The 13,831-nt window shown below is 37.5% G+C and overlaps 3 protein-coding genes across 8 annotated transcripts in view; 2 read left to right on the forward strand and 1 right to left on the reverse strand.

The window, feature by feature from the left end:
• The window catches only part of LOC143459118 (uncharacterized), a 239,056-nt gene that overhangs the window by 129,788 nt on the left and 95,437 nt on the right, over window positions 1-13,831 (forward strand). The window lies entirely within an intron of this gene.
• The window catches only part of LOC143460550 (NACHT, LRR and PYD domains-containing protein 3-like), a 41,560-nt gene that overhangs the window by 20,426 nt on the left and 7,303 nt on the right, over window positions 1-13,831 (forward strand). The window contains exon 1 of one of the 4 annotated variants that reach the window (XM_076958111.1): window positions 13,379-13,785. The exons of the other annotated variants lie outside the window; for them this stretch is intronic. The gene's annotated coding sequence lies outside the window, so the exon portion shown is untranslated. Of the gene's footprint in view, window positions 1-13,378; window positions 13,786-13,831 lie in introns of those variants that run through there. 4 annotated transcript variants of the gene reach the window in all.
• Window positions 4,238-6,464, reverse strand: LOC143459924 (uncharacterized). Of its 3 annotated transcripts, none has more exons than XM_076957244.1 (4): window positions 6,303-6,464; window positions 5,782-5,995; window positions 5,419-5,603; window positions 4,238-4,431 (listed from the first exon to the last, which is right to left on the reverse strand). In XM_076957244.1, the coding sequence occupies exons 2-4, from the start codon at window positions 5,823-5,825 to the stop codon at window positions 4,346-4,348; spliced, it is 315 nt and encodes a 104-aa protein (XP_076813359.1). In that variant the 5' UTR covers window positions 5,826-5,995; window positions 6,303-6,464; the 3' UTR covers window positions 4,238-4,345. The 3 variants fall into 2 exon arrangements, with proteins under 3 accessions (XP_076813359.1, XP_076813362.1, XP_076813360.1); XM_076957245.1 differs by having other exon boundaries at window positions 6,201-6,464.

The raw sequence follows: 13,831 nt of genomic DNA on the forward strand, positions 1-13,831 counted from the left end.
TTCTTAGGTGAGTAGTATATAAATTCCTTTGCGCAATAAAAAAATTTTAAAATAAGTTAATTAATTCTTAATTTAAAGCGCTTTGAATCCTACGCACTGGATTTGTTCGATACTAAGTCATGTTACGTGGTCAGTGTACGATGCAGCGTAAAATGTGTAAGAGCTTGTGTGGTACCTGCAGTGTGTTTGGATGTAACAATTCGATTTATAGCCTATTTAGACTACTTCTATTTGATTATTGTAAACTTTGCTAGACATGCCAAACAAAATTATCCTACGTAATATCTTTTCTTTATTTTGTAAATAAATTCATGTATGTTACATACCTGAACGAAATCTTTACAATGCGATGCCCAAAACGCTTGTAATTTAAAAAAGAATGGAAGTAGATCGACATTTTCCATTGCTAAGCCTATAGGAAATCGAAAAAATCTTGCCACCCAGACAGTAACTCGGAAAGGGTTTATTACCGGAATATAGCTAGGCTAGGCCTAATAATATAAACCTACATTATTTGATTTATTTAATCTTGAAATCGATCAAAACTGAGTGCGCAAAAGTTCTGTTTAGACCATTAATTTCAAAATTATACAACTTAATACCGCCAATGACAGACTGAAAGCTCATGAAAAGCAGTAGCTGACTGTGTGCGTCTTTATAGGTAAATGCCAAACTCTGATGCAGACTGGGGAAAGGGTCCATCCCCTATTACCTCTAACCTATAACCTTTCTTTAACCTTTCCAGTCTGGCTTGCAAATACAGCACGCTCTGCATACACGCTTTAAATAGATTGACCGAGCCACCAGGCCTTACTGCCTTGGGCCTAGCCTAGTTAATTTGAATTTTCCACATTTTTGGTGGGTGTTCATGAAGAACGTTAATCGTGGGATTGTTGTGGGGATGGCGATGTGGATTGCTGTTAGGTTGGCCTGAAGCCAAAGGCTATCAGTCTTTCTTTTAGAACTCCTAGAGACCTAGACAATTGTGTCTTTGACTCCGTTGCGCAGGCCTTCTCTATTAATGTTTCTTTAATAGGTCAACGCCGCGACAATCCGAATGTTGACTCAAATTAAGGTATAACGGTTCATTTTGATTCTCGTCGGTATGCCGGACCTCCTGCCTTACAACTAAGTCAACTCTGTTTGCTGGAGCATCGTCGGGAGGGACGTTTTCTTCCATTGTTGGCTGACGGATTCGACGGACACAAGAGATGAGAGATCGTGCCAAGTCGACTACATGGCCTCTGTAAAACGTTAATACCCAAATGGTTAAGATAAAACCCCAAAACATTGCCATAAATAGTAAAATAGCCAATATCCCGCCTAAAACAGGATTTGTGATAGAAAATAAAAAACTCAAAAACACATTGGAGAAGGTATTCTCGATTGTGTGTCTAACGCTAGAGAAATCGTAATCTCTAATTTGATCAGTAGGCTATTGGCATCTAGGAAATGGTAAAACTTATCACGGGTGAGCTTGAAATGGCTTATCGATGCTAGCATATTTTGGATGTCTTCAAATCCTCGGTCTTCCTCTCAAGGATAATCATCTACAAATGTTTCAAAATCAATATCTGGTTCTGTAAAGTTTACTGGTGCAAAGGACGGACGTAATGTTTCCACATCCGAGTCTATTTGTCTCAGAGAGTAATTCTCAAATTGATAGAATTGATTACCAATGTTGAATGAGAAAATGCGACCAGGAACATAGGATTCTATATATCGAACTCCTCTATAACTTGGAATGTGTGTTTGATGCAGTAATGCTGCAAATGCTCACTTGCGTAGTTGATGCAAAACTGCTCGAAACTGTTGGACATTATACACTTCAACAGCAGTAATTTCGCACTTTGTAACAGTCAAAAGTTATAATTAACCAATTTAATACATTATCCGTGCATGTAAAGGCATTTGCTTTATAATAAAAACCGGTTAGCATTCATAGCATCAATCATCAATAGCGTTTATTGTTACGTCACAAGTCCTTGAGAATGAAATGTGTTTCCATTACTTTTATGTGAATAGTCGGAATTCCACTTGCGGCATCACAACACTGTTTGTGAGGAAAAATCAATTGTCAATAGTTGTAGCAATTATATTGACGTCATTAATTAGCGGTATTTAACGCACATGCGGGTGTTCCTGCATGTGGTGTTAACGCACAAGTGATGAAAAACACTTAACAAAAGTAATAAACACATATATATTGTCCGCAAAAATATTGTAAACAGAGAACATGGCGGATAGAATTTTTCAGTATTTTATTTCGCTATGATTTCCTTTAAAATTTGAAACATTTAAAACTTTTGCTTTCAAGTATTTTAAAAATCTTCGCGTGCAAACAACTTTACTTCTCGCAGTGTTTCGATATTTTAACAATTATATAATTAATAGCTTGCGGTGGCGCAAACTTTCTTTTTCTTGGTGCAACTTGATGTCTATTTCGTGGTTGTGAAAAGGGAAGTCCCACAAGGGATGCTAAAATAATAAATGGACGATACTGTCTCACTACAGTCACAATGAATGTCTTAAGTGCACAACAATAACAGCAACAAATACAGATGTCATTAGTTTTAGTACGTGTCTTGTCAGTACATGTCTTATCTTTAGTACACAGCATTACAGCAATGCCAAACTGTTGTGGTTATTTTACCTATTCAGAACAAACCAAGAAATAAGAATTAACACAACCAACAGGTCATTGCTATCTGTGTGAGATGAAACCGCTGTAGTCACGGTTCACTAATTAATGGTTAGAAACGCGCTTTTTCTTCAAACGCCGGCCAAGCAATTACGTAGGCAATTACCTAGAAGCGTGTTTTCGACAAACGTTTATGCCTGAACTACAGCAAGGTAATTATCTTTAAAAGTGTTCTAAAAAAAAAAATTTTGTTAGTAAAACTGTTTTAAACACAATAAATACGTAACTATATTCAGCAAAACTATCAATTATTGCATTTTTTGTTAAGTATCACTAACGTACCACAAACGTAAGGTTATTTTTATTTTTCAGTTATATTATTTCAATATTGGTTATGTCACTCTGACTTCCCTTCACAGTATAAATCTTTCTTAATTGTTATTAAAGTTGTATCAGGAAGACAGCAACAAAACCCGTTTGTTTGCTAAGACAAAGGCAGGCTAAGCCTTTTCTCAGACTAGTTATGGAGATGCAAGCTTCATCTGAAAAGACGAAGACCTATGCAGAACGAGTTAATAATCAATGGAGATTTCAAGCACCGACAAACTACAGCCGAGATAGAGAGGTTTCGATAAGGCTAAAAGAACCTTCACGAAGAGCCGATATTTACGCCTTGCTTAGCAAAACTGGAGTTCCTTTACAGTTTATAGAAGGAATCGTGCAAAGACCTGGCCAAAATGTCGAAATTACCTGTATGAGCAAAGAAACCGCCATCAAACTTGCTGGACAATTAAGAGACGTCGAAGGGGTAATGAATGTTATCGCACAAGGTGATGCTCATACGCACTTAAGCATTGGATGGGTGCCAATTGACTTTCCACAAGAATGCCTGGTGGAGGCTTTGAAGAGAATCGGGTTGGTCATATCGACAGTCCACGGTCGAGACAGGATTAAGGGCATCAAAGACGGAAGAAGAATCTTCAAAGTTTTAAAGAAAGACCTGATGGAAGCAAAACCACCCTCCTACATTTATTTCGGCCATTACAAGTTCGTGGTGGAATATGCAGGCCAGGTAAAAACATGCCATTATTGCGAAGAAACCGGACATCTCGTTAAGGAATGTCCATACAAGGTTACAAAACAAGACGTCGTTAATGAGTCGTGGAAAGCAGTTGGTGAGCACGTATTTATCTCATGATGATGAATTGAGAAATTTTCCCCAAATTTGCACGTTTCTGATAATTATTATTTGACCGTGACTACAGCGGTTTCATCTCACTCAGACGGCGGTGACCAGCCTTGTGGGAGATTTTAATCTCAACTGGTTGATTATTTCTCACTGATTGATTATTTCATACTTAGAATAATAAAAACAGTTTGGGGATCATTGGAGTTGTAGAACTAAGATATGCATTACACCTTACCCTAACGACGTCATCATATCACGAAATCTACGATGTGACAACATTATTAAACCTACGTCATGCGGGAAAGATGACTGTGATCAATGATCATGCATGAGATGGTTGTATTTGGTGTCAGGTCTCACTCAAAACTGAACAACCACGTGCTGAGAGTTACAGGTTTTATGAGACATTTGCGTTTTAATCTTTATTATACAACTCTCCATCAAATTCGCAAAACATTACAACTATAATTTCTAAAACTCTAGAGTCTAGAGCATATTCGCTTCATATAAATTCTTCAATAAACAGTCGGTAATCGCTGCGGCACGTTTGATGCGGCCATTGTTGTCGTGGTTGTAGACACGACCTGGCGATCCGACGACGCTGAAAAAAAATATCAAAAGGAGATAATTAAAACCCACAGGTGGGAATTTAATAACTTTTAACTTAACACACTTGGCAGTAATTTTAATATTAACTAATTAGCTAATTAACTAGCTAGTTAATTAATTAACTACTAATTTATTTAACAATATTTAGCTTAACGCCTTTTACTGATTCACCCTTCATTTCGAAATAGATGCGCAAATCTATCTGCTGCAAAAAGCTGCAATTTTTTTCTCATTTTTGCCGGTTTGAAAATTGAAATGTTTTTCAGGATTGAATAAAAAATATGACTTATTGTTTATGGAAGACATCTTCCGAAAGACATCTTCTTCCGACCGACAAACAAAAATGTTTTTTAATTTTATGCACCAAACCCGAACTTACGTTGTAGCTACTACTTACTGGTAAGTTTTACGAACGGTTCATATACGACATACAGGCGGTGTTTGGAAGAGAGAAAATGTCGTTTGAACAATTCCCGTTTGTGACGTTTCGTGACTTGAAGACGCAACGGAACTTGGTAAAATACGTTAAAAGCGTTTGGCGACTATTTGATGCCTGGTTCATGTGCATTAAAAGCGTCATGCAACATATGGCTTAATGAGAACACTCATACTTCGACCCTTTAGCCTGTAACGTGCCCGAAATAACGGAAATAAAAAACTAATTACAGTTACGTAATTGAGTAATTACAACACACAGGTGGCGCTGTACGCCATAAGCCCAAAAACGTTTGCAATTGGCAAAATATTATAAACTGCTGCAGTATTCAGTTAGTGACATAGATGAGATGGTATTAGAGCACTTATTTCAACAGGAAGACGTAATAGAGTTAATAGGTTTAAGCTGATGAATGTTAAACTATAGCAAGCGCATAAAAGTTATAAAAGAAAGAACGAAACCCAAAATTGTAATCTTGCAGAATACTGATTTGAAATGATAATAAAACGACAACTTGAAGCATCCAAAAACACACGTACTCACCAGCAGCCAAAGCAATGAAGGCATATCCCCAAATAATGCTCCAAATCCAACCGAGGAAAAAGAAACCAACTAACAGAAGCTGGGCAATTCCGACCCAGAAGTTTATGCAAAAAGTCCCGAACCTTCCACCCCGGACTGTCCGACGTTGCCGCAGCAAAGAACGCTGAACCCGGCGATGATGGTGCCTGATGTTGGTGTTTTCATGTGATGTACAATGTACATATACGAGTATATATACTGTATATTTATGTTTACAGACTTCACGGTAAAATGATTACTGTTATGTGCTGTCAGAAGTATTGGGGAGTAACCTCAAGCATAGGTCACTATCAGATCTCTTAGAGGAGGAATATGAAAACTTACCGAATCCGGGAAAAACGAAGTTGATGATGCAAAGGATAACTCATGCCAGCGCCATCGGTAGTTCCGGAATGGCCTGACGCATCGAACTGTCTTGACTTTGGGTCATCACAGTGGTGTGTGTGACAACCGTGACCGGTTGTGCGTGGACGGGCGGGGTCTGATTCACATGGACATGGACAGAGGATGGGGGCTGACCGTATGGGGTTGGGGCATCCTACGAATCAAACAACTCGATGTTTTAACCTTGAGTGAGGTTATCAAACTACTTTATTTTTTAACATATGTTATTAGATCATTTTGCTACTGAAAGTCAATGCTATTTTATCGGACGAAGTTACTCTCAGATCCATAAGCTGTTAGATTATTCTGTTACTAAAAGTTAGACTAATACTAATAGTGGTGCGCCTAATACAAACTACTTTAGACTTTGCTGGAGTTAGACCGGCTATTCTTCAATGAAAGAGGCGAGCCTTTTAAAGTCAATCACACTGCATTCACTGCCCGAGCACTTTGAAACAAACCTTATAATTCGGGTTGTAGCCGGTGGCGACCGGCGGTGGCTGATCCGACATTTCGTGCAAAGTTCCTCAAATTTCTTCACTGCAAGCCTGCCTGGTTAGATAAGCGCGTACTCAAAAAGGTCTGGACGTATCCAAGCGACCGTTGAATACAAATTCACTACGTGTGGAGTTGGAGGTCGGTTGCTAATAACAAAAGACGACAATTCCCTCTCACAAAAGGTGATTATGCTGAATGCCATCGTTTTGTAACGCGACACGGTAGGTAGGCCTACCACACACCCTTTGGACACTATAATTGGTCATGCTTTGAAACTGGATTGTGAAACGCTGGTAGCAACTTTGCAGAAAAATAAAGAAAATGGCCATATTACGTATATCCACACATCATGCCGTAATTTCTTGAGAAACCATGCGAGATCCAAGAAACGTCCAGCCTCAAGCACTAAACAATCCAGTAGCAAGAGAGTATCGACCCGGTCAGATCAACAGTCGTTCGACTTTAAAAAGCAGTGTTTTTACTGTGGATATAGTTGTATGTTTGATGAACGGCACCCTGATCGAAATAAATTTGAAGAGGTGCGGACAAAATCGTCAGGAATATATTACGTAACACTTTCTTTATGCCAAAGTAGAGACGATAAACTTGCTAAAACTGTTCAGGCACGACTGCTTAGTGCACACGACCTGGTGGCTGCTGAAGCCAGATACCATGTACCATGCAGAACAAGGTTTGAAAATCCTGCACAGTATTCGACACCTGTTCGTATAACATCCACTGAAAAAATGACATTGTTTAATGGTGCGTGTAAAAAAATGGAAGATGATATGGACTTGTACACCGTTGCAGAGTTTCATTCCATGATGCAGGAACTTGGGGATGATGTATAAGGTACCTGTACCGAATAAGGCCCACCTAACACTTTTTTGAAAATAACTCAAGAACCATAAATGAGAATAGACTGAAAAATCGTATTTTATTAGTGAGGGTATATGACTACAACATATTAAAACCACAATACCTGACAACCCCCCAAAAAAATTTTATAAAGAAATTAAAAATTCCAAAAAATGGGCCTTATTAGGAGTATAGGCTCCTAATAAGGCCCACCAATTTTGTGAGTATTTTGATTCAAAACATAGTAATAGACAACATATAACATTATTAGAAATTTCACATTTTAAGTTGTACAAACATTTAAAAAGATTCCACTAGGCGCATCAAAGTAACTGCAACAATTTGCCAACTGATGACTGGAACCACTCTTGAAGTCTGGACATCAATTAGCCAAGCATCTTGTATGGGCCTTATTAGGCGCATGTGGCATCCAAGAAAAAAAGTCACATTTTTATCATCAGAAAAATTTTAGCAAAAAAAAGTGCATTATCCTTTTCAATACTAAGTTGGTTGTTACATGAAAACTTCAGCCGGCTGACAACAGTTCATTTAACCGGCCAAATTCTCACTTACTTTTTTTCTAAATTAACAAAACCACCTTAACTGCAAATATCAAATTTTTGTTGTGCTCTAGCGAATCGGTTGATCACGTGACAAGGATGAAATCTGGTAAACCATCATGAATTTATATTAGTTTTTATGTAGGGACAAAATCTTTCATTTATTTGCACGGGTTTGCGAAACATGAGCAATGGGCCTTATTAGGGACCGGGCCTTATTCGGTACAGGTACCTTATTCATTGAAGATGACCCAAATAAAAATAAAAGAAAAGTATGGAAATTCATTGCGCTTCGTCGAAAGAAATGGCAAGAGTAACATTATTCTCCTTGACAGAGTGAGTGGAATTATAGGTGAAAAATGGTATTAGGAAAGAGACAGCAATGTATCTCAGGAGACTGAGCGCATTGTTAAAACAGCAGCAAAACTCATAAAGGATGCCATAAAAAATCATGAACACGAAAGCAGTACGTATCCTTCAGTTGAAGATATTCTTGGCACAGAAAACCCCCATGTACCTGAATTGCTAAAAGTATTCATGAACGAATTGGTTACAGCCCCAGTTAAACAGGTAACATTATCACAAGCCTTGTTTGCTGCAACCCGTACACGATCTTTAATGCCACTGCAATTTGGACTTGCTATAGCGACTGACAATCACCTCTCTTCAAAATGGTTGAACACTTTGCTGTCAAGGTTGGGATTTGCTGTGAGTTACGACGAGGTAAGTGTAGTTGACTTTCTTTCCCCTGTCCATGTCAGGGTTCTCTAAACATGTATAATTCCCGTGTGAAAATTGACCATGATACTATCACCATTGATCCATTAATACTCTTTTTGAGATTGGTTGTTGTCATAGAGAGAAAGCCAGAAAACGAAATTGCAGACTACTTCTTCTACGAGTTATCACCGTACCCAATGTCACTGTTCAAAGATGGAGTTCTACGAACTGCGCAAAAATCAAAACTAAAGTCACACATCTTGGACAAAATTGAAATGACTAAAGAACCGGACTCCACAAAAATTATTGATGGCGGTGCCTTGTTGTGGTGTTGTGACTGGAAGAAGAATGAGAAGTTCCATGAGCCAGCAAAGACAGTGCTACAGAGTTAGAGATATTATTGCGAAGGTAGATGTTATTGTTTTGGAGTACTTGTTATTCGCTCATGCATTTACGGGCTGCGATACAACTTCAGCAATTCATAAATTCGGTAAGATATCTGTATTTGAGAAGTTGAAATCAAGCAGTTTGCGAAATGTTGCCGATGTTTTCTACGAAGACGACGTGTCTCCAGACCAAGTTGGTAGGGCTTCGATACGGTTCTTCGAATTTTTAAACTCGTCTACGTATACTTTATCGCAAATCAGGAAACAGAAGTACGAGGAAATGGTCATGTCTAATCGTTCTCACGTTGATCCAGCTCTCCTTCCACCATCACCACGAGCTGCATATCACCACGGCCTCAGAGTATATCAGCAGCTGAAAGTTTGGAGAACTTTAAGCAACTCAGATTTGAAACCCTTGTCATGGGGTTGGCAAAAGAAAGATGACATGTTTTCTCCAGTGATGACGGATGTAGCTGCTGCACCAGAAGATGTCTTGAAAATCATTCGATGTAGCTGCAAGGGATCATGTAACAGACGCTGCTCTTGTCGGAAAGCGGGCTTAACATGCACATCGTCATGCAAGGAATGTTGCGGAATGACATGCACAAATACTACAGTCGTGTTTGATGACGAATTGGGAGAAGAAGAGAGACATTTTATGGATGCGTTTGCATGATTTTGATTGAAATGTGTTTATATTTTATTAGAACTTAAAACTGTAAATATCGTTTTTACATCTTTACAGTTGGTTTAACCCAAGAAAGACCGGGCTTTTTTGGCACTCCAGGACTGGGGGTGTACAGATTTTTGGTGTATTTTTGTAACAAAATACCCTATGAAATAGCATTTTAACTAAAGACATCTTCACTACGTCTTAGATAACTTTTATGTGTTGCTTACATGACCTTGCTTATAAAAGAAAAACCTTTTATTTCGGTGAAATCTCTCCTATTATCTCCGTCTCGGTCAACTTTTACCCCCTTAAACGTGTGATAAATACCTCTTAATAAAGTTATGTTTTATTTTTTTTGCTGTCCTATTGTTAGTTTGCTTTGCTGATAGTAATATTCCAATTTATGGTGTTGTATTCTGTTACGAAGGTATCGTATTTTAGCTTATAATTGTATTATAATGTTAGGCAAAATAGTGTTTTACCCCCTGGCACGTTTTTGGTCATAACCTTTTTTCCCCAAGATAAAAAAAATGACAAAACCTATCATTGAAAAGCTGATAAAATTATCTTTCCAACAGTATATAATACGTCTTTATAAGAATTTTTTCTAGGTTGACCAAAAATTCTACAGGACTATAGGCCCTGTAAGAAGATCTGAATGCTATTGTGAACAGGGTACAATAGTCCACCATCCTAATCATTTCCCATTACTTATGCCTAGTTGCTACAAGGTGGGAAAATCGTGGATTTCAATTTTTCAAGGGCAAATTAAGATAACATCAGTTACACACAAACTGCCTGTCTGCCGAAAATAATGTTTATCTGTATCACAATACATTTCTATTGATAAATATCATCTTTTTTAAAATGTACAAGTTTTGTATAACTTGTGAATTTCTTTGCTTTGTTGTCTATCAGAACCGGCCACTTCCTAGCTTTTCCTTAAAACTGATAAGAAAGACGAAATTCACAGAATAGGCCTACTGCTGGTTGAACAAAACGTTTCACACGTTGGTCATTGAAGTAAAGTAATGAAGAATGTCATTGATTTATTGCATCACTATGAATAATTGTCCCAAAGGAAGAAAAACTCTGCTGCAGACGAATCCCAAAACTCACCGGTTTTACAGCTACACAGAATTCGGTTTTATGTAAAACATTTCAAAAATGGTAGAAGTTTTTAAAAAACACATTCTTTAAGATTTCATCTAAATTCGTTTGTAACAATCATAAGAGCTAATGTTGCTTGCAAGACATCAAACAAAGTTAACTTTAGCATAAAATTTAGAAACAAGAAAGTAAATACACACAAAGAATAAAAAAGGATAAAGCTCTAATGAAGCACACCTGCATGGGCTTGGGAAACTTTGGTTTTATTAAAGAATCCAATCAAAAGTTGAGCACCTTTTGTTGTTGAAATTATGCCTGGTGGCAAACATGGAATACACAAGGAATGTCAGTATCAAAACTTAACACCAGAATGTTCAATCTGTACAGCCAGAGAAAAATTGCAATTAAGAAGAATATGATGCCAAGTGTCAAGGCATGCATTTTGTAAACATATTGCGTTGCCAAAATTAAATCCACTGAACAACATAAAAATCGTCTAAAGCTACAAAAAAACGTTTGTATTCATATAAGTTTTTTCATCAATACAATCCATAAGTTTAAAGTCGATAACCATGTAGAGGTGAGCAGTGACTTCCATGCACATAAGCCTTCCAGATGTATATTTGGCAGAAGTATAATCTGAAAAAATTTTCTAACATATGTAATTATCATACGTGTGTGGCAATACGAAAAAATTAGGAAATATAATTTTTTATGATGGTAGGGTTGGAAGCTACGAACTACGATATAGCCTAATATAGCACTATGAGGTTAACTTTTATTCATATTTACATTTTCTCCACAGAAGCTTTCACAGATATCAGCTTGCTTCATCAACTGCAACAAGAAAAGGCAAAATTTTTTTCGTATACATTCGTATATTCTGATTTCAATCTTGTGTTAATTAAAATGCAAGTTAGAGTCACATAAGATTCATAAATCCTTCTGATTTAATAAAACAAATACAATTGAATCATTTTAATATTATGCATGATGAAAAGTTGTTTTTTTTGGGAAATCTTTAAAGCTTCATTCAATTTGCCTATGACATGAATTCATTTTACCACATATTGACCACCATAACATTACTGTCAGTTACAGGCTAATAATAATAATAAATAGAATACCAGTATATGTTAGCAATGATGATGGCCGTAGCCATTGCCTTCCCAAACCAAGCAGTATATACATGTACATATACATATATATATATATATATGTATAGTGTGACCTTTCTGACCAGTTGACCACCATCAGCGAGTACCGTTTATTGCATGGCAATTTTAACCAATTGGTGTGCCAGTTTCCAAGCTGTTCTAGATGGAAAAAGTTTGCTGTTTTTAGGTGAGAAATCCCCTCGCAACAAGATGAAACAATAGCCATCATACGTACAGTTAATTTTAATTTCCGAACACTTGGTAAACTTTCCCATCTGGAAGCTGTTTTGAACCAAAATAAATTGTCCAGTGAATAAATTCAAAAAATTTATAGGCTTACTCCACCACGACATTTTTGCAAATTGCCGGTAGCCTATCCATCTGGACCAATATCAGCAAGTATAACATTTTTCATTTACGAACATTTAAAACTTCAAGCAAGTAGGTCAAACAAAAAATTACTTTACACAATTTAATGCCAGAAACACCCTACCATTTGCACAAACTGCTCGCTAATGATACCGGTGCGGTACGGGCGGTTCCAGTATCTGGGCTAGCCCATATTTAAACGTCAAACACCGTTTAACTATGCAATTGAGCTTCAGGAATAATGCTTAGCATCGTCTGCATCAAAAAAACGTCTTTCCATTTTATAACTACTTGCCAATCTCACATGATCCTTTCATATGTTGCATTCAACACATATGCGCCAAAGCGTTTCTGGTCGCACTTGTTGACAAAATGGCGGACCCATACTGGCTTCACTTCTTAAAGCACAAGTGCAAGGTAGTTGGATATCTAGTTATTATATATAAGATATCTATGCACTCAACACCTTCCTGTCCCAGTAAACCTGAAAGCGACAAATTACAAAGTGTCAAAAGCTACAGTATAGTGCAGGTTTACTCAACTGGTGGCCAATGTCCCACCCCGTGGGGGGCCATAGGAACGTTCTACGGGGGCCACGAGCACCGGTCTGCAGAGGATGACAGTTTTCGCCGAGATCTCAGGAGTGCAGAGGCAAAATTCCGGTGTGCAGGTGTGCAAAGAAGCAGCTGGTATGTAAAGAAGCAGCTGGTATGCACTGCGATTCGTGACCCAAGGCTGGCCGGTGTTTGTGATTCTCTTGTTTTATTTTTGGAAACACGATTTGTTCTGATGTGCAATGGCGCTTTGGAAAAAAAATCTTGGGTGTGCTCTTGCCATACTCTGCAGTCTGGCATACGTCATATTGAAAATTTGGCACCTGCACACACAAGGTTTGTCAAAATGTACGCCGAACTTTTTATCTTCATGTTTATCTATAAAAAATAAACAAATAAAAACCGGTTACTTGAATGGCAATTATAATAATCAAATTAAAAAATTGAAGCTTGATTGAACGCCATCACACCAAAATTTGCATCTTTGCATGCAGGAGTTTCTGTTAAAAAATGCCATACATTCCAGTCGGCAGCAAAAATACTGAACTGGAGGATCTTTAAAAAGCTTTGAAGCCTAGTAAAAGCTTGAAAAATAATATTATGCTTGGCACATTGTAAGATAATGTACTATGACAAAGAAATAATTCGCTTGTGCACTATACTCGTGTGAAGTATTACACAAGGAACTCATCCGTCATAAAGACCGCATATGCTGGCGGTAATTGTTTGAATATGAGCGAGGACGATAGTTGGTTGATAACTTGTTTTACTTCTGCTTCGATGGATGAGTTCTCATTTCTCAAATTTGCGTGACTATGCTGTTAGTTGCTTGATTCTGTCTATACAAATTACTAAATTATAAAGTTCCCATTTTATTTATTATAACACAAAGGTTTTCACCTTCGGGCAAAGCTTACTGAATGTTACATAGCGCTGTAGTAACCAGTGAAATCGATCACACGAAAAGGAACGATTGAAAACATTACATCAGTATTTATATGTGACACACCAGTTCAAGCGAGGAAATTATCTGACGTCATTAAGGAGAACTCAAATCTGGTAAACACTGAATTACAATATCCCAAATTAAATTCCAAACAGGTAT

The sequence above is a fragment of the Clavelina lepadiformis genome, chromosome 5, assembly GCF_947623445.1.
Source record: "Clavelina lepadiformis chromosome 5, kaClaLepa1.1, whole genome shotgun sequence".
Classification (NCBI taxonomy): Eukaryota; Metazoa; Chordata; class Ascidiacea; order Aplousobranchia; family Clavelinidae; genus Clavelina; species Clavelina lepadiformis.